Here is a 20,723-nt window from a genome sequence, read left to right on the forward strand (position 1 = left end):
TAAGCTATTCTATAAGAAAATATATTTTTGTCGAAACGGCGATATTTCTGAGGAGTCTGAATTTACGATGGCCTACAACGATAATTGGTTTTAAATAAACCGCCCTCTTAATTTCTATTACATTTACTACAATTCTATATTGATTTTACAAAAATTGTTGAAAAAACAGACAGAATTTGGTCGACATCCGAAAGAGTATAAGGATGTTTCTATTCTATTAAACATAGAAACATCATAATCAACAGACTGCGTAACGTAATCAAATGTAGCCTATTCCTAATGATCATTGGTATTTTCCTGTATTGTTATATTACGTCAGACTGCACAAATTACTGCTACTTTTAGCATTGTCCTTTTAACGCCAGATCTGAATAATTTATCATTCTGTCATTTTATGAAACGCCAAAGCGGCAATTAGCATATTCAATTTGCGTACAATGATTTATGCGCATATATCATCTACTACTCGGTATCATTGCAGCAGCTAATGCCAAACAGTATAAACGATACAATAGTGTAGCACAGTTGTTGGCGAACGACGACGATATAGCGTTGCCTTTTGCGCGAATGCCATAGAATGAATATTTATTCCTTATACGGATCGAATCACATGTTGTAAAGGTTGATAGTTTGTGCTGGTATTATTAGCATAACGCAAACAAAGGTTCTCGTTAATTTTAGTGGAAATATGCACAGATATACCTGTTCAGTTTATTCGCGTGTTTATTGAGATATTGTGGAACAATTTTTATGCAGCGAGTCTGAAATAATATCCAGGAGCCGGCGGTAACATTGTCCGTATCAATTCGTACGTACTCTATCTTCTTTTAAATGTAATTTCTCAACATTATTATAATTAGAAAGTCGGTTTGATATTAACCTTGGAATTTAGCGGAGGTTGTATCGTGTGAATGGCTTGTTAATGTGCTTCTTGTACACAATGATGAGTGCTTATCGATAGTAAATTGATATGCTTTGCCGTGGAAGTGGATCGATCAACTACTGACAAATCGTAACTCTAAGACTGAATATAATAACACCTTATGCAACATGTTTTCCTCTCCTAGCATGGATAAATTCCAAGAGTTCGCTCAGGACTTTAAAGATGTTCTAAGCAGTGTTCAGGTAAACATGAATGTTAACTAGAATAGGCCTAACTAAATAGTTTCATGTGGCACAATAAAGCTAGACGCGCGCGTACAAACATTGATAGTACGCACCTTATGCGCACCATGTCAACTTTTGGGTAGATAGTATTTTGGGTAAAAGAGTATCTCTTTCTGGTGTCATAGTCATTGTTATCATTGTGTTTAGTGATATTAAGGCCTAACATACATCTCTCTCTCTCTCTCATTCTCAATCTTTTTAAATTTATCCTCGAAACCTTTATCAAGGGGATAAGCTTTCTCTGCTTTAAGGTAGAATTTATCATTTATTTCACCTTCGCCCACACCTCACGTTGTAATCGTTCTCTTTCTGTTGCCTTCTCTTTGTTTCTCCATCCTGTCTTGATCCATACTTTTCTGAATTGTATATTTAGTCAAGTGTCTTATTCTCCTTTGTCCTACTTCTCCTCAGGGAACGGTACCTGCTTACTATTATCCACACCTATAACCTCTCATCCTCCTCTCACTGTGTGTAGGTCTTTCCACATTCATTGCACCATATTGCTATCCTCCTTCCTTTTTTAGTTTTTCGTATTAGTTACATTACGTCCATAGTATTTATCAATTATGTCTCGGTTGACAGGAATATTTCACTTATTGGAGTATGATATGTGTATCAATCAATATTACTCCAAGCAATGTACAAATTAAAAACGATCAAGTCATTTAGGTTTCTTTACTTTCTTAACGATAAAAATATGTGAAGGAATCCCGCGCATGCTCAAAATCACACTTAGCAACTCTAGTATTTCAACTCTGACATGCACATCTAGTTATATATTAGTGAACATAATATTGCACGAAAATAATACCATTATATGGATACTCGTTGGAATGGTATTCAAATTTGTATCTTATACTTGGCCTATTTTCAGTCCTATATGTGTTTTTAGATGAAAGATCATTGGTATTAATAGTATAATACGTACGTGTGGTGTGTATTATATGTAAATATATTCCTTATAAACATACATTACTTATGTAGTAATTTATTTTAGAAAAAATTATGTAGGAGTGAATCTATGATACTTTAATTAATCAAATTCATATGCATAATTAATGTATATAATATTAATCAGCTGGTAGGACGAGTGTCATTCGCCTCCTGCGTACGAGAGAATTAAATCGATGTTTAACTTACGAACAATTACATTATCTCGTGATACCAATTATCGTCAAATTAATGATTTCACTTTCGTTTGACCTACATCTGACAGTTTTAAAGATCGTTTTATGCAGTAACATGGTAAGTCAGTATTAATGTTAATGTTAATTAATGAATATACGATAATGCGGGTGAGTGAAAAGATGAACAAATGATACGGGGTTGAAATATAATAGTCAGTTAGACCGGCATCAGCATATAATAATAATCGGCAAAAAATAAATCAACCAATGCTCGGTGATCTATCATCTCCACGTGACATTTGTCCAGTGTCAGGCAATTCTGCAATACAGCGTCTCATGTGTATCACATGTGGTACCTGTATCATGGAAAGGGTTAGGTTATGGTATGTTATTACAGGTACATATATGAAACACGTGTGATGCCGTATCACGGAATTTGCCTATGATACTGAAAAATATATACAGTACTGAGAATGAATCGGATAAATACAATTAGTAAAGAGCAAATTAATATAACATTTTTATTTTTATTAATGTAAAAGTCAAAATAGAAACACTACCGGTATTCTTTCTTAGACTCACATTATTAGCTAATTACCATATTATTTTAATTACTTAATTTGCTAATAAAATTAATGAATACATTAATGAATACATTAATTATATTATTTTAGTTTGATAATGGTCTTATTCGTGACAAGAATAATGTATTCTTCTAGTATAGATCCGCAATATAAATATTGAAATAACCGTTGACGAAAAAAAAAAAAGAATGAATACAATCGAATGAATACTGACGAAACAACGAATGTTCATAATGATATTCACATTGTCTTTCTCTTAAATTCTAACACTTATTATACGCCAGATTTACTAATGCGAAAGCAATTACCAGAGCGTTAGAATTCAATGCCACTGCATAAATAATAAACCAAAACAAAAGCAGACTTCAAAATACGTCCCTTAAAACAATCTATATAGTATACAATACTGTATAAGAAACTACAAGGCGGAAATTGAATTGTATTATAATAATGTTAATTGCTATGACATTTAAGCACCATCTTCTAAAGCAAGGTTTTAAGCATCTTATTCTTCAGAGAAAATAAAGGTTATCATTCACACTAACAAGGGCCAGGGCGGATCCAGAATTTTTTAAACGGGAGATCGCTAACATCATAATATTAATAGTTTGTTAAAAATAGATATGTATCAAAAAGTAGTTGATAATAATTTTATTTATTTTATTTTCATTTTATTCAGTCAAAACCAACAGCGATAAATACTGCCACTAAGAGGTTTAAAACAATACAACATCAAAAACGGTTAACAATAATAATGCCATTTTAGCTGTCAATTGGGGTGCGTGACCATACTCACCGGATCTTCCTTTCTGAAACGGTTTTCTATATCGAAGCATAATATTATTAATATTTTATCCAGGACTTTGCAAAGCAAACATTCCATTTTATGACATTTGCTCATTTTAAATGTAAATATATACCAATAGTATTAATTGTAAACAATGTACGTGGATATAACATTGTAATAAAATAAAAAAATGGGGCGCGCCTGATACTTATAGTCTAAAGAGACTTTTTAACTTTCATCATTCACTCTCTAATCTTTGCCCTTTACGCTCACTCATGCACTCCAAAAGGTACAATATAAAAACCGATACAATCAATAACAATACGACATACTAATATGAACCATGAAAACCGAATACTGATGGACAGACGGACAAACTAACGAATGCGAGAATGTATCACTACTGATTTCACTTTATCCATAAAACTACCGGCACATTATTCTATCTACTTATTTTCTATCTGCCATTATTATGTGAACACATGAGATGGAGATGGCACTGAAAGTATATGGTAAATACACCTACTACTCTAAACTCGCCCTAAATAATATTACTTTTGGTTTAAATATATTCAGAGTGCAATAAAAATGGTAACAAAAGCAGGTTACACTTTATACCAAAATTTAATTTAAAATAAAAAATTCCGAGCTCATTATTGAAAGTCAATGTTGTTGTCAGGAACTTATTTCATTTTAGCAATTATTGACAGATATGGGGGAATTATTTATTGAACTCAAACGTAGGCCTAACTGTTTCTATCGTGTATTCAAGCGGTGATTGTTGACTATTTCTTTCTCGAGTTACGATATCCGTTACGAAACCCGGTCGTTCGGCTATAATAGACCCGGTCGTTCGGCTATAATGACCCGCTTTGTATTATTATTATTATCTGTATGTATTGATTAGGCAAAAATTATACATCTATTTGGTGCTTAGCTTACCTGGATAAACCGATAATAGCCTCTCTCTCTCTCTACATTTACAAAAATAGTAGAGCACCCCTATCGGATAATGGTGCCGTCTACGAACCGCGCCCTTTTAGTGGGAATTTTCCCACGATACCACCGTAATAATTTATTTTGTCGGTTTATTCGTAGACCAACGAAACTGTTGGTTTGTGTAATTTGTAAACAAAAATATAGAAAACAATTGCAACACTTACTTTACTAAATCGGTGAATATAACGTCTCTTCTGACCGTGACCTTACAACCGTGACTTCCGTAAACAACAGTAGGCTACATTCCGCTTCTCTGTAAATCGTGGTACGTAACGTAATAACGTTATGAAGGGCCTAGCAACGTACAGTCTTCAAACAGCATTTTGATTTCCAAAACAGTAAACTGAAATTATAATCCAATATAATGAAACATTCAAAATGAAGATATAACAACAGCTTTCTTGTTACGTTTCAAGACAGTACAGAACACCATGATTTTCAACTTATTTAAATAAAAAAAAACCGTAGTTCAAACGCCCCCAAACAACTTTTCAAATACAACTTTCGTTTCACAATATATTTACCCTCCATAGCAAAATGAAATATAACATTCTATATTCTAAGCAATCTCAACATTGATATCTATAGTTACTTGTGCAAATATGTTTAATAAAAGATATGTAAACTGCTATCACAGATTTTATAGGCTAAATGTTAACGTAACATATTTTATATCTACAGTTTCTCCATCTGTGAACAAAAAAAAATCTTCTTTTTTTTAAATAACAGAAGAAATTTACTAACACAGCGTCAGAGGATGATGATGTGGATTCAAGCGGGCCGTCAACCTCTGCATCATCCACCCCAGTGGCACCACCAACTAAGTCAATGGTACCATCTGCACCACCCCCACCACCCGAGGCACGACCCGGAGCCCCGGAGAACGTTGATGTAGTGGTAGTGGGTGGGGGACTATCAGGTTTAACGGCCGCTTATCATCTAACTAAAAACAACAACAATATTTCAGTTGTTGTACTAGAAGCAAAGGGTAGGTGTAGTTTGGTCTGGTTCCCACTTGGACGCAACGCAATGATGTAAGCGCAACGCAATGATGTAGGCGCAACGCAATGACGTAGGCGCACGCAATGATGTAGGCACAACGCAATGACATAGGCGCAACGCAATTACATAGGCGCAACGCAATGATGTAGGCACAACGCAATGACATAGGCGCAACGCAATTACATAGGCGCAACGCAATGACGTAAGCGCAACGCGACATGAAATTGGTCAAATTGCGACGCGCTACCTCCTTAATTGCATTGCGCCCAAGCGGGGATTAAGTTCTGTCTATCAAACTAGTTTGTGATTTGCCAAAATATGGTAGTGATATACCAAAATATGGTAGTGATATGATTGACATAATCATGTCCATTATGGGCACATCACAGTTTTTGTCACATACAGTTTGATAGTGTAGAGCTTTAAGCTGACGAATAATGCACATTTGGATAGCTCATGTATTCGTTCAAAGACCAGAAAATGCATGACAACATCCTTGTTCCTAAATCTATCTCATAAGGTTATGCTTTTACCTATGATCTTATTTTCCGATATATTTTCTGTTCTATAACCGTATGTTATGGTCTAGCAGGTTATATAGCCGTTTCGGTCACACCATATCCAGGATTGTTTGACACCGAGAAGCATTGGCTGTAAAAAACAGTCCTCATGGAGTAATAAAAACTGGCGTATTGGGATAAAAAGTCGATGTGATGCCGCCTAGTGTATAATAATTATAAGCCGTCATTAGCAAATTAAATTTCATTATTACTTGCTAATCCTTAAGGAACAAGAAACTGTAATTATCTTCATTCAACGTAATTACCTTTAATTATCATACCTTATTGAAACGTATAATACGTGTATATACAACATTAGTTTATAAGTACATTATCTATTTGCTAAGAATATTAATTACATTATTTTGTAGAACGCTTGGGTGGTCGTGTGTGGACACATCAAATGAAGGCGGCGTCTGGAAAAGATTTCTGGGATCTTGGCAGAACTTGGATTAACATGTTAGTATTATAAATTATAATTACATTTAATGTTGTCATCACTATAAAATCTGTATATTAAATGACATTCTCAGCGTTAGTGCGTTTATGAGGATGATGATATAACGCGTAATCCATCGTTTATAACGCTCTACCAATGTAGTGTAACGCGAAAACTGCCGCAATTGCTTTGTTTTTTCGTGATGCGATATGACCAGGGAGTTGTAATTATGTAGACATATACGACCAAACGAAAGATTGTTGTTTTGAGGGACATATAAACCTAAAACAATTAAATTATCGGGTTGGAGGATTTTTTACCTTTGCACATTCTTATCTATGGCTTACAGAATTTTAAAAACATTACCACTGCGGCGCGCGGTTTATTAGTTCCTCTTTACCGTTTTTCAAATCACGGTTTCCGCTTTGTGGCATAACGAGATTGAGGACATTGAAAATTACCATAGTCCCATTTACTAATGAACATATTGTTCTAGCATCATAGTTGCTTATTATAGATTTGTGTCATTGAATAGAACATGACAATATCAACTAATTGTGATGATGAAGTAAATTAATTATATCGTATCCTAATTAAACATACCGTACTAAACTGGTTCAGTTATACGGTCAATTCAAAACACTGTCTAGATCTTCTGCGTTTTTAACTAGTTCTCTGCGTTTTTAATTAGTGCTTCTGTGTTTTTACTTAGTGCTTCTGTGTTTTTACTTAGTGCTTCTGTGTTTTTACTTAGTGCATCTGCCTTTTACTTAGTGATTCTGCGTTTTACTAAAGCTTGGTTCCCACTAGGACGTAACGCGAGGACGTAAACGCAACGCAAGCGTGTTGACCAATGACAAGCGTCAGTTTGAATAATCCATCGCTTGTCATTGGTCAACTAACTTACGTACGTTGCGTTACGTCCTTGTGTCGCGTCTCTAGTGGGAACCAAGCGTTAGTGCTGCGTTTTTACTTAGTGCTTCTGCGTTTCTCCTAAGCACTGGTACTACATTATTTTATCATTAGAACTTCTCGACGTGCAATGGGTCAATAAAGATACAAGGTACAAGATACAAGATAACTTTATTGTCAAAATTGTTAATAATTTCGAGATATGTTTTGTACCTGAGTAGAATAAATAATACGATGTGATAACTATATAAATAAATACAAATGATACAAGTGACTATCTTGAAAAGTTTTTGTTAAGGTAGAGCGAAATTGAGCAGAAAAATAATAAATATAAATGTCGACTTGAACGAATAAACGATATCAACAATAAATAATATACAGTATAAGCCTACCTTAGCCACACAACGAGAATACAATGCGTCTATGTTCGACCATTTTCAAGAATAATAAGATATTGCTAGAATAATTTCCGATATTGTTATTATAATTTCTAACCCTAATAGAGCTTTCTATATATAATATTTACGAGAGTTAACTACACTGAAATCAATATACTCTAACCGATAAGTCCTTTTGCAATTATTTGCTAGTAATAGTGAGAACTAAGGATATAATTCGACTTTTTTCTGTTAGGTGTTTTATATAATTAATTCATGTGATCATGTACGTAAATGTCACACATTCACATTTGACCTGACACATTTTCACGATGCTAAGTTGAATAACTAATTATTTATTATTATTATTATTATTATTTATCACGTGACCATTACGATACTGATAATAATATTATAAATAAGTAATATAATAAGTATAAATATATATTATAAGTATAACTTCAGTCACGTGAGCAGTGCAACGAGATTTGATTGGATGGCCAATATCTCACAAACAGCTGCTCTGTTCAAAATTGACATGTCGAAAGCTTGGTTCCCACTTGAACGCAACGTAACGCAGTGACGTATCGACGCAAAGTGCTGTATTGCGTAATCACAAGTGGGAATCGACGACGCAACAGTGCTGCAAAAATCACAGGTTTGATTTCACGCAGGCGGGGGCAAACAGAGGGGCATTTTCTTACGTTGCGTAGGTTGCGTTACCTTCCGTCGCTAGTGAGAACCAAGCTTTATGACACAGCACAAGAACGTACGCGCAAAGTATAATTTGACCACAAAACCGTCGCTTGTGATTGGACAATTACGTTTACGTCCTTACTTTGCGTTCTTCTCCTAGAAACCAATTTTAAAGGAATAAAACCATTTAAGTAAAATAAAATATTTAATTGTCTAAACGTTGCTAGAACATTGATAGAAAGAAACGGTAAAAGACGGAACGTGGTTAATCGATAATGGTATAAAGAAAGTAGGACTGATCGATAGTTTAAATCAACAGCGTGATACGAATATGCTGGACGGCTTAACTACTAGTAGAGTGTTGCAATTATGATACCATTGTGCATGCTCGACGTAAAATTATACAAAGATAATGAGAGCGTACAAAACATGTTTAATTACGATTAGGGTTTAAAGGTGCGCGGGGTTGTTTTGCTTTACTGACTACAACGCGTATGATACTTGGGCCTATTCTGTATTATTCATTTTATTTTCTGTTTTGCTATACTTATCCTATTGCGTTATTTTAAGTAGCCAATTTAAGAACAATTTTCAAATCTTAATGGCACATCAAAGCGCGTTTACTTTCCTGACCTTTCGCCACCTGACAATTAACGAGTGAAAATGTTTGATCGTATTATAGGTTTTTAGCATATTATGCAATTATATAAAAATGTAAAATAAATAATTATCGTCACATATGATTTAAGTAGGTCTTATTATCATTAGATGTTTAGAGGAATAAAAGAAACAAGTCACCGAAATATATTTATAATTATAATAATGTAACTATAAAAATTCTAAAAATAAATTGTGCATAAATTAGAATTATGCATGGAGGTACCTGTATACCTGTGGCTTGCAAATACCGTATCACTACCAAAATAATGTTGATAATTGAATAAAGGTAATATAAAGTTACACTGATTGCAATTAATTACGGTAATTAATATAGATGAATTGAGGATACTAAGTGCACGATTATGATGATGCCGCACTCTGATGATAAGCGTGGTTGCCACTAGAACGCAACGCAGTGAAGTATTGACGCAAAGTGCTGTATTGCGTAATCACAAGTGGGAACCGACAACGCAACAGTGCTGCAAACATCGTAGGTTTGATTTCACGCAGGCGGGGGCAAGCACAATTATTGAAAGGGCATTTTCTTACGTTGAGTAGATTGCGCTACGTTGCGTATCTAGTGGGAACCAAGCGTTAGTGCACGATTATGATGATGCCGAACTCTGATGATTATGATAATGATGATTATGATATAATAGAAGTGTGATTTTTGTTAATTTTGTTTTTAGTAAACAGGCTCGAATAAACTCATTAATAAAAGAGCTGGAAATAGAGCTGTACAAGCCGTCGAGCGAAGGCCAACACCTGATGGAAATAGATGGAAGAATACAAGCATTTGAAGACTCTAGTTGGCCGTTACCGTTCTTCTCACGATTTGATATTGGCAGTTTCATCTCCAAGGTAATAATGTGACTCATTTCTGTTCTAAAATGAATTTACCGAACACAAATGAAATCACAAACATAAATCTAGATATATGACACATCTACAAAGAACTGATAGTTAATAATAATAATTACATACTTTGCCAATACGGTAAATATATATATGGGGCGCCATAAGAAACAAAATTGTAAATCTCATACATTTGCTGCTTGTTGCGCTCCGTAGGCCAAGCCTATATTATGTATAAATATACATTTACGCAACTTGCACTGATGAAGGGCTAGTGTTGCCTGAAAGCTCTGCTAACTTTTCTGGCTGTTTTACTTTATCGTTTTGATTTAGCTTTTTGCTTATTTTATTTTATATCTCCATTGAGATCCAGCCACTGATACCCACAGCATTGTCATTTTTTCAGTATTTTGCCTTTGGATATATACATTTACGCAATATACAAATTGTATTGTACCGTATCATTCCAACCATATGCGTCTTATTAATATTTTAATTGTATTCGTAATATAATATTTGACTTGTGCTATTCATTTCAACGCCATTATGAAACCTAATATTTTGATCGATGACTTATCCGACAAAACCTATGAGATATAAAAATATCAATCAATAAATAATAGTAGTGCTTTGTTATGTTCACTGGATATATAGGGAAATTTACTATAAGGCAATAATCAATTCAAATGAAACCGGAATATTGTAAACAGACATGGAATGAATATAATTATAGGCACGTATTTGAATATTTGCTATAGGCACGTATTTGAATATATTTGCTATAGGCGGGTATTTGAATGTATTGCTACATTTGTAGACGAATTACCTAACTGGGATTCATTGACTCAGCCTAGGCTAATTATAATAAGGCGACTGAATATCTGTGCAGTTTTTCTGAACGATGGGAATCATTGAAAGAAAAATAAAATAAATCTGAAACACAAATTATAATGAGGCCTAAACAAATGAAACAAATTACAAGAAGCTTGCAAATGCCGACTCAGAATTGTAAATCGTTTGGTGTAATTTCAAAATTTATTAATAGGCCTACAGTAATAAAATATTAAATAATACTGTTCGAATTGAATAAATAAACCGGGGAAAAACCACCCGATCTTCCTAACCAATCCTAGCCCTGGAGACATTGTGCATACATTGAGGAGCGTCTTTAGCTTGGTTCCCAGTTGCACGCAACGCACGGTTGTAAAGCTTGGTTCCCACTAGAACGTAACGCAAGGACGTAAACGCAACGTTTTAACCAATGACAAGCGAAGTTATAGACAGTCAGCAATCACAAGCGAATAAGCCATCGCTTGTGATTGGTCAATTCACTTGCGTTGCGTTACGTCCTTGCGTTGCGTCGCTAGTGGGAACCACTCTTTAGCGCTAAGAAATTAATTTAAACCAGCAATCACCAGTTCGAATCATCATCCATCGTTTGTGATTGGTCAAATCATAGCGTGGTTCCCACTAGCGACGCAACGCAAGGACGTAACGCAACGCAAGTGAATTGACCAATCACAAGCGATGGCTTATTCGCTTGTGATTGCTAACTGTCTATAACTTCGCTTGTCATTGGTTAAAACGCTTGCATTGCGTCTACGTCCTTGCGTTACGTTCTAGTGGGAACCAAGCTTTAAGCTTGGTTCCCACTTGGATGCAACGCAAGGACGTAGACGCAATGCAAGCGAGTTGACCAATGACAAGCGGCAGTTCGAATAATCCATTGCTTGTGATTGGTCAAATCACTTAAGCGTGGTTCCCACTAGAACGCAACGCAGCGACGTATTGACGCAAAGTGCTGTATTGCGTAATCACAAGTGGGAACGACGCAATTAGTGCTGTAAACATCGTAGGTTTGATATCACGCAGGCGGGTGCAAACACAATTATTAGAAGGGCATTTTCCTACGTTGCGTAGATTGCGTTACGTTGCTTCGCTAGTGGGAACCAAGCTTACATTGCTCTTACGTCCTTGTGTTGCGTCTTATAGTAGGCATAACGAAACTATGATGCAAGAAGAAATCCAGTAAATCTAATCACTAAAGTAATCGAAGAAAACAAGATGCAAAGTGTATTCGTTTTATATCGTACACGACGTTATTCAATAACTCGTTGTGACACGATTTACACTAAATAAATATTATTATTTCATGACATGATATTAATTTTATCTGACACAGATGACTAACGTTGGCTGTAGATTTCTTACATATCGATTTCGATTTAATCATTCTGTATTGTAATGAGTTAAAATAACAAAGTCGACTTCTTTATAAATGTACGTTGATAATAGATTGACGCAGAGGTGGCAATATTGAGAAGGATGATATGGCCAATATTCCCATGTTATTTCAATAGTTTTCGCTACATTAGGCAATGTCTGCTAAATCTTGGTTCCCACTAGCGACGCAACGTAACGCAAGCGACGCAAGCTACGCAACGTAAGAACATGCACTTTCAATAATTGTGTTTGCCCCCGCCTGCGTGAAATCAAACCTGTGATGTTTGCAGCGCTATTGCGTCGTCGGTTCCACACTTGTGATTACGCAATACAGCACTCGATACGTCGCTGCGTTGCGTTCTAGTGGGAACCACGCTTAACAACCCGGTGGTTAATAATTATAATTCGGAATCCGATAATGACCGTGAACTCTTTATCACTTCCTACCACCTCTGTCACTCTTCTTTGTCGCTTACGAGAGGTGGTCAATTATGAGAAGCGGTCCCTTAAAAGAGGTGATCGTTCAATAGAGGTGGTCACTTACGAGAGGTCGTTGTGACGGGAGATAGTCGATTATGAGAAGCGGCCCTTTAATATATATATATATAAAACAGAGAATAAATGAAACAAACAAAAATATACTCTCTGAATTTGTAACGAATGACTAATATAAGCTTTGTAAAACATTTACAGGTAGAAAATATGCGCAATGTAGTGCCAATAGACGACCCTACTAAATGTCAACATGCGTGGGATTGGGATAAGACGACGTTTGAACAGTTCCGAGCAGACGAGCTGTATACAGACGGTAAGCTTCTCGCGCATTTATATTGATGATAAAAACAGCAAACGACTTGAAACTAGAAAACACATCGATCACAATAAAACACGTATTATGTTGAAAGCAGGTCGTCTACGACCGTGTTTAATATTCCGTCTAAAACAACTCATGTTTTATGTAAAATGATTCAGCATAATGTTGTTCAAATCAATTCAATTTAAACCAAATGTTTAATTTCAGAAACAAACTGTATAATATTATGTCCATGTACACAATTATCATTTTAAAAATATTATTTCATTGTGTAGCTGCAATTAATGCTGTAGATACATTAATTATGCTCGAGTTCGGTGTGACATCACGAGAGATTTCTCTTTTATATGTGCTACATTATCTTAACTGCTGCGGTGGATGGAGTTACCTGATGAGTGAAAAGGAAGGACAAGCTAGAGATTACAAAATAAGGGTACATATGCATTTATTTATAAAAGGCTAACTAATGATAAACGCGCGCGTACAAACAACGTTGATAACATCATCAATTTTAGTACGCGCTCGTCAACATTCAGTTGAAATGCGTGTATAAACGAAATTAACACGATACACTTTGGAATACACGTTAGCCAATATGCCAATTTATAATTTTATCAGCAGATAACGTGATATTTAAGTACGCGCGCGCCTATTTAATGTAGGTCTTTAATCATGTCACTGATTATGATTGGTTGCTTTATTTTTTTGCATTATACAAAAAGCAACAACATAAATCAATATGTAAATTTACTATTGACGTGAACTTCAAACGAAAATAATACATTATGTTTATGCTTATTTCTTTAGGGCTTTCATTTTTTTTTTTAACATTGAGCGTTTAAAAAATGTGTTCATCAACGCTTTACAAACGTAATTCAAACGCAATTTTTTCCTTTTTGTAAATAATTGTTTTCGAATATTAAAAATGGTAAAATCTTTGATTTAAAACTGTTTAATATGTGCTATTATTAATTTGAATATTTCCATTATGATGTAGGGTGGTTCCCAAACACTATGTGAAGTGTTAGCTAACAAGATAAAACGGAAGAAAATACGGTTACGAGAACAAGTAGTTGAAATCGACCAAAGAGATAGGGATAATGCATTGATAACGACAAAAACTGGAGAAGAATATATGGCGAAGAAAGTTATTGTAGCTGTGTCTTCGCGTGCAGCAGGTGAGGTATTACGCATCTTATAACAGATATAGTAGAGAAGTGAGATTTTATTACTAAAGCATGAAACTTGGCACAAAATGTCTTTGATGTACAGTATATAGATTCAAAATATCAGGGGGGGGGGGGGGGTGCGCCAAGGGTCCAACGTCCGGTACGGCGGCCAAACATAAAAACACAAAGTGTTCATATCTTGGCAACTATACACAGTAGAGACTTGATTCTGGTTTAAAATTCACAAACTACATATTTCTATTTGATGGCGTTAACTGCTCCACTAATTTAAACTGTGCATCTTTGTTGAATATTGTATCTACGAGATGCCATGCGTTACAAAATAAACTGGAGTTTTCAAGGCACATGCATTCTTTCTAGGTTGCTTATAACTGTCGTCCCCATGTGTACACGCATATTCTAATCTATTTTTATAATGTTTTCCTAAATCAATAGATAAAATAGAATTTTTACCAAATCTTCCACCGGCAAAAACAAGTTTACTTCAACGAATGCCAACGGGTACGATGTACAGAGCTGTTGTAACTTACTCAGAGGCGTTTTGGAAAAAGAAAGGCTTTAGTGGGCAGATCATTCGAATAACGAACACAGAGTTTGCGCATAAGAAAAATAGCTGTGAATTCTTCCATGCAGTTTACGATGCTACCACGTGGAACCACAACCCGGCTCTGCAGGTTTACTACACGGGTCTTGTGAAACCTGACATCCAGGTATTTTAATTGTATTTATTCAGATCTTGGTTAAACTTTTGAGTTTAAAAAAAGTGTAACAAATAACCGAACAATAAATTTCTTCAGTAGTGTAATCATTATTTATATTCAAAATACGGGTATTTCAAAGAGTAGGTAACTAAATAAAAGTTAAATGAGTGTTTTAGTTAATGATATATCCAAAAGTTTAAAATGGATACTGTACGGCACGGTATCTTAATATAACTAATATTGTAAAAGTATTTCTCATTTTGAATGCGAAGACCAATACTTACAGTAGTATAATATTTTACAATATATTACATTCCATTATATCACCATCAGGCAAACGTCACTTAGTAAAAAAAAATCCATTTTTACTTGATTTACAAGTCCAATTTAGACTTTGTAATATCGACTAATAATTCATTGACGTTCGTATTAGTATTAGCTAATAATATGGTACCAAATATTTCTTGTAGCCCGAAGATCGTCAGAGCACCATATTGCATTCTTTACGGAATTTCTTTGGTTGCGTAGAGGCGTTAGAACCGCTGGATTTCTTTGAAGTTGTAAGTGTCCACTATTTGAACGAAGAATAAACTGTGCCTTCTTATATAAATTATTCAATACCGTACACGATAAATAATTTATAAAGATATTTACAATAACAGTCATCATCGAGAGAAACGGTACTACAGTTGATTAATAACAAATGAAAGGATAAGTGTATTATTATAGATAGATTCTCATACTCTATAAAATTATTGCGCAGTTTGGTACATTGAATTCCGCGTAAAGGCCAATTTACACAGACGATCCGAGCGGTAACGGTAAGCGGAAAACTGCGTAGTTTGTCCAACGTAGATCTGTATCTATCCTGAGCGGAAACCGCCCGTCCTCTCCACGTTGTGTGTAAATGGTCATAAGGAAGAACATAGATTCTATATTTTTATTACCGTTACTGCTCGTCTGTGTAAATTGTCCTTAACTCTTATCCTTCACAGGATTGGACTGATGAACCATTTTGTTCCGGTTTTCCTACTTCGTTTTTAATGCCCGGATGTTTAACGTACTACTACAAAACATTACTAGAACCTATAAGCAGGTAGAGTATTTTTATTATCATTTTTTAAATACATGGGTTTTTATGATTAAATGTATAAATGAATACTTACAAATTAAGAGCCTTCCATTGGTAAATATCCGTGTCAGCGTGTTATGATTATTTTCCGACTGACCTATTGATTAAAAAAAAAGCATGGGTTAAAAACAAACTAACAATAACAAAAACTTGTTTAAAAATGTGCAATGTAATAATAGGACATAAATGCAGCACTTCAATTTCCAGGCTGCCCCCTCCCTCCCCCCTCCCTCTTTAAAAATTCTCGATTCCGCCAAACGATTTTATACCTAATCAATGCTGTCCAAGGCAGTTGTTGGATAGTCTGCTTGCTTCAACATATTTGTAAATAAAGATTTTATTTTTAATAATTGGTTTGACTAAATGTCTGTTTAGGATACACTGGGCTGGATCAGCCTTATCATCTACATGGAAGGGGCACATGGAAGGATCGGTGGAGTCGGGAAGCCGAGCTGCAATTGAAGTTCTCTCCACTTTAAACAAAAAGGGCAAAGGAAAGGGCAAAACGGTTGCAAATGGACGTCCCTAACTATCACTGAACTAATCTGTTTTATACATAGATCCGTGTTTTCACACGAGCCAATCGACTTTGTAGCTGTCGAGTGAAAAGTCATTCTGCGCACGCCCATAAACATAATCAACACACGCAGATATGTGCGTAGTCTAGCGCGTCGTGCAAATGAAAGGTCTCTAAATCCTGTTTTTCATTGACCAATAATATATTCGCGCGCATCGAAAGCGTTGACTAAATATGCGCATGCGTATTATCATCTACTTTTAGTGGAAATGTGCAACCAATCAGAACTCAGGAATGTTCGATTCACGTGAATATATTATTATTCTCAGCTAATGAAAAGCGGGCTTAATAAGTTTTTTAAACAAGTAAAGGTCAATTTAAATTACCAAAACCTTTGATTATATACTTTCAATTACAGACCACCTTCAAAGTAAACACCAAAGAATATTATTCTATATTCAAATTTATGATTTTAATTAACACTCTTCCGTTCCGTGAAACAGAACAAGTTAGAATGTAGCTTTTAAGACCAAATCATTGCTGTTTATTTCAACTTCTGCGTCATAATGACGATTGTTTTAAGACAATTATTTTAAATAATTGAAAATTTACCAAGAAATTGAGTTCAAAATGGCGTCGGATGATTGTTCATCTAGTTGAGAGGATTTACATTCGCCAGGAAGAGTATAATGAGGTCATCATTCTGTACTAGCCTATGTTTTTTATCATTCAAGGTTTTAGTTTGGTTTTCCAATTTACGCTGTGCCTGTTTTGGCAAATTATTTATACAAAATGCTATCATTTGCATTCCTTGGTACATTTTCGTATCTTTATAAATTACAAAATGGTAGCTATTAAAGTATATATAAATATACTGTAACTTTTACAATAATATAATAAATTGCAATAAGTAGTTAGAGGCAGTTTATTGATGTTAATTATCCTATAGTACATTCCACAACCTAAGGAGCTTTCCATTTGCGACGACCTAGGTTCCTGGAAATTATGAGGTGGTTTTATAATCTTGGTTCCTCTGGGATCCAACGACGTAAGGACAACGTAGGTGATTTGACCAATCACAAGCGATGGATTATTCGAACAGTGGCTTGTCATTGGTCAACACGCTTGCGTTGCGTTTACGTCTTTGCGTTACGTCCTAGTGGGAACCAAGCTTTACGTTGCGCTTACATCCTTGCGTTGCGTCATATAGTGGGAATCAAGCTTTAAGTCATAGTTCTTTGGTCGTCATAAACCAAAAGCTCTTTGTCTAGAGTTCCTATAGCGTTATTCTCCTGTATATATTATTAACGTATTATAAATATAGAATTTATTGGGCAAGGGACAATTTGCAATATTCCGAATTTAGTTTGTTGACTTTGACTTCCATTTTTATGTGAACTTAATTTTAAACCTACTTAGAATAGTGAATTACAGTTCCAGTTAGCTGTAGGCAGCTGCGATACAATAGTATATTTTTGTAGTTATATTGTTCGTTGGTTTATAATTTTAAATAAAATAGGCAACAGTACAATGAATAGATCAAAACCTGTGATCACGTTCCTTACGTTCAACAAAGTACTATTGAGTACTTTTCTCAACTTCAAATCGAAAAACATTGAATATATTTGGGGCTTCACGTTTATTTAATTATATTATATGATATGCCATCTTTTTCTTAGTTACGATACGATAGTATTTATTGTCATTTTTGCATCAAGGTACAAATGAAATTTTGTTGGTTGATTTACATTTGATACACATACAATATAATAGTTGGTCGTCTTTAACCATTTTAGGTCTATTAGCGTACATTTGATTAAAATGTTTTTTTAGATGAACGAATGAAATGACGTCATAACATGAGGGTTATATGTGGCTATCAAACGACAATTTATAGCCAATTAAATATTGTGTAATTTCTAGTAATTTGTTAATAAAATAATCCACAATTTAATATTAATCAAGATTTTGGAACAGAATTACGCGATGCAAAATAATTAAGCCTACATTTCCTTGAATCTAGAAACTTGTGCCCGGTGACGTCATCAAATCCCCTGAATGCAATCTAGTGACTTCTTCCATCATGTTATATGTTTTACTTTCATGTGTAGTTATAGAAACAAAACAATGTATACAACATTAATTTATGTAATATGTTGTTGTTTATATAAAAGTTGTTGATAGAAGTATGCAATCCCTCTAGCTCTTATATAATATTGATATTTGACGCCTTATCGGGTAGGAACGGTAGTTTAATTATTATCTTTGGTGCTCAGGTTGTGATTAAATAAAACAGTAGTGTGTTAGAAGAAAAATTTTCTTCAAATCCTTCTTACCTACTCCACCCACCCTCATCCATCCCTGACTCCCCACAACCAAACTATCGTACTAATACTATACTGTACTAATTATTCCAAGTTTATGTTCGTTAATAATTAATGTATTATGTAATATATATAGAAATCTAATTAAGGTAAAATATTGTTTATTTTTGGTTCATGTTTATTAAATAATTGTGTGTTACAAGATGTTCACAGAAACCGAGTATAATGCTAAATATATTATGTCTGATGATAAAATGTGAATGTGTTTTCTTTACGCACTTAATACGTCACGAATATCTCGATATGTATCGCTCTTTCGTGACTACTACAAAGGCATCTAACAACATGACACTGAGCTCGCCTTGTCAAGATAGGAACTCGTAACAGTTCCTTCATCGTATGTCTGGCTGCGACAAATACCGACAGTACTGTACTATGTACATATTCTCCGCTGCGCTCGGTGTAAGCATGGATCTTAATCCATGGTGTAAGGGGCATGGAACTGACCGTCACACATCCACAGGTAAACCTTTTGATCTCCGGAGCTCCGCATCATGTTGTTAGATTGCCTTGGTATAACACAACAATACATTTTCTTATTCCCATAGATTTCTCATCTCACAGTTTATCTTGTGAGAATAGCGCTGTGCGGATTGGATTTTCTCTCACGCCGGTCAAATATATAACTCTATAAGAAAATTATGCTTAAATAAATAGTACAGAAAGAACCGTATTTAAAGCTCAGGTACAGGCATGAATTTTAAATATAATATTTGGTTAATTGTACATAAATAAAATATTTGTAACAGAAATTAAGACGAAAAAACATGAATTTCCCTTAATATGGCCAAATACAAAATTTGGCAAAATTCTTCCATAAAAACCAGGAAGACTTTTTTTCAGTAGCTAGGTAGTTAACCTAATGTAATAACATGTCTGGTGACTCCCTAGAAGGTGAAAAAAGATGGTGGATATACGGTGGATAATTTTTGCCATAGCATGAAAATAAAAAGCTGAAGTTGAATAAAAATACCAGAAATGTAATATTCAAGTTATATTACCTATATTTAGTTATCTGATAACATTTTTTATCACACCGTTTATTTTTCATAGCTTTTTAAATTGCCTCTCTATTTACAAAATTTGTGTACAAAAGAATAGAGATTTTACTGTGTAATTTGAACTATCCCCCCACTGATAAGAAAGTGCTTATTTTCAACAAGCTTGTGTAACACAAATAAAATCCCAAAAATTATGAAACATAGGGGAAACTATAGATCGATAATTATTGGAATGTATGATCAATAGAAATTTTTTGCCCGCACCTGGCCTTTAACAACATTATCTACGGCAGCAGCAGCAATAGAAATAATAACTAATAAAAATAATAAATACTAAATAAAATATGATTTGAACAAGAGCATAACAATACACATGTACGCTTTATATTCTACGATTTCAAACGAAGATATTCATTTTTATTGCGACCCACGACAACACGACGACATTTTGTTGTAAAAAAAAACTTTAATAGACACTACGACGACCAGGAGTCAGTCTCACGCTTCGACCGGCTTATCATTTATTGTAATAAATAACTAAGCCCTTTTTATTATCGACTTTACGACGCGAAAATACAGTTGACTCTACGTTGTCG

General features: G+C 34.6%; 3 protein-coding genes across 3 annotated transcripts in view; 1 reads left to right on the top strand and 2 right to left on the bottom strand.

Moving 5' to 3' along the window:
- LOC144838690 (serine/threonine/tyrosine-interacting-like protein 1) overlaps window positions 1–16,321 on the bottom strand; it is a 37,960-nt gene extending 21,639 nt beyond the window's left edge. The window contains exons 1-2 of the mRNA XM_078694138.1: window positions 16,260–16,321; window positions 4,829–5,007 (exon numbers count right to left, since the gene is read on the bottom strand). The gene's annotated coding sequence lies outside the window, so the exon portion shown is untranslated. The remainder of the gene's footprint in view (window positions 1–4,828; window positions 5,008–16,259) is intronic.
- The window catches only part of LOC144838689 (retinoic acid receptor RXR-alpha-B-like), a 99,496-nt gene that overhangs the window by 2,650 nt on the left and 76,123 nt on the right, over window positions 1–20,723 (bottom strand). The window lies entirely within an intron of this gene.
- Window positions 591–19,310, top strand: LOC144838685 (putative flavin-containing monoamine oxidase A). The gene is made up of 11 exons (XM_078694125.1): window positions 591–1,125; window positions 5,394–5,652; window positions 6,598–6,685; window positions 10,000–10,171; window positions 13,082–13,196; window positions 13,478–13,635; window positions 14,200–14,380; window positions 14,828–15,102; window positions 15,564–15,653; window positions 16,089–16,189; window positions 16,601–19,310. Exons 1-11 carry the CDS (start codon window positions 1,051–1,053, stop codon window positions 16,752–16,754), a joined length of 1,668 nt encoding a protein of 555 aa, XP_078550251.1. The 5' UTR covers window positions 591–1,050; the 3' UTR covers window positions 16,755–19,310.

This window comes from Antedon bifida, chromosome 3 (genome assembly GCF_963402885.1).
Source record: "Antedon bifida chromosome 3, ecAntBifi1.1, whole genome shotgun sequence".
NCBI classification, from domain to species: Eukaryota; Metazoa; Echinodermata; class Crinoidea; order Comatulida; family Antedonidae; genus Antedon; species Antedon bifida.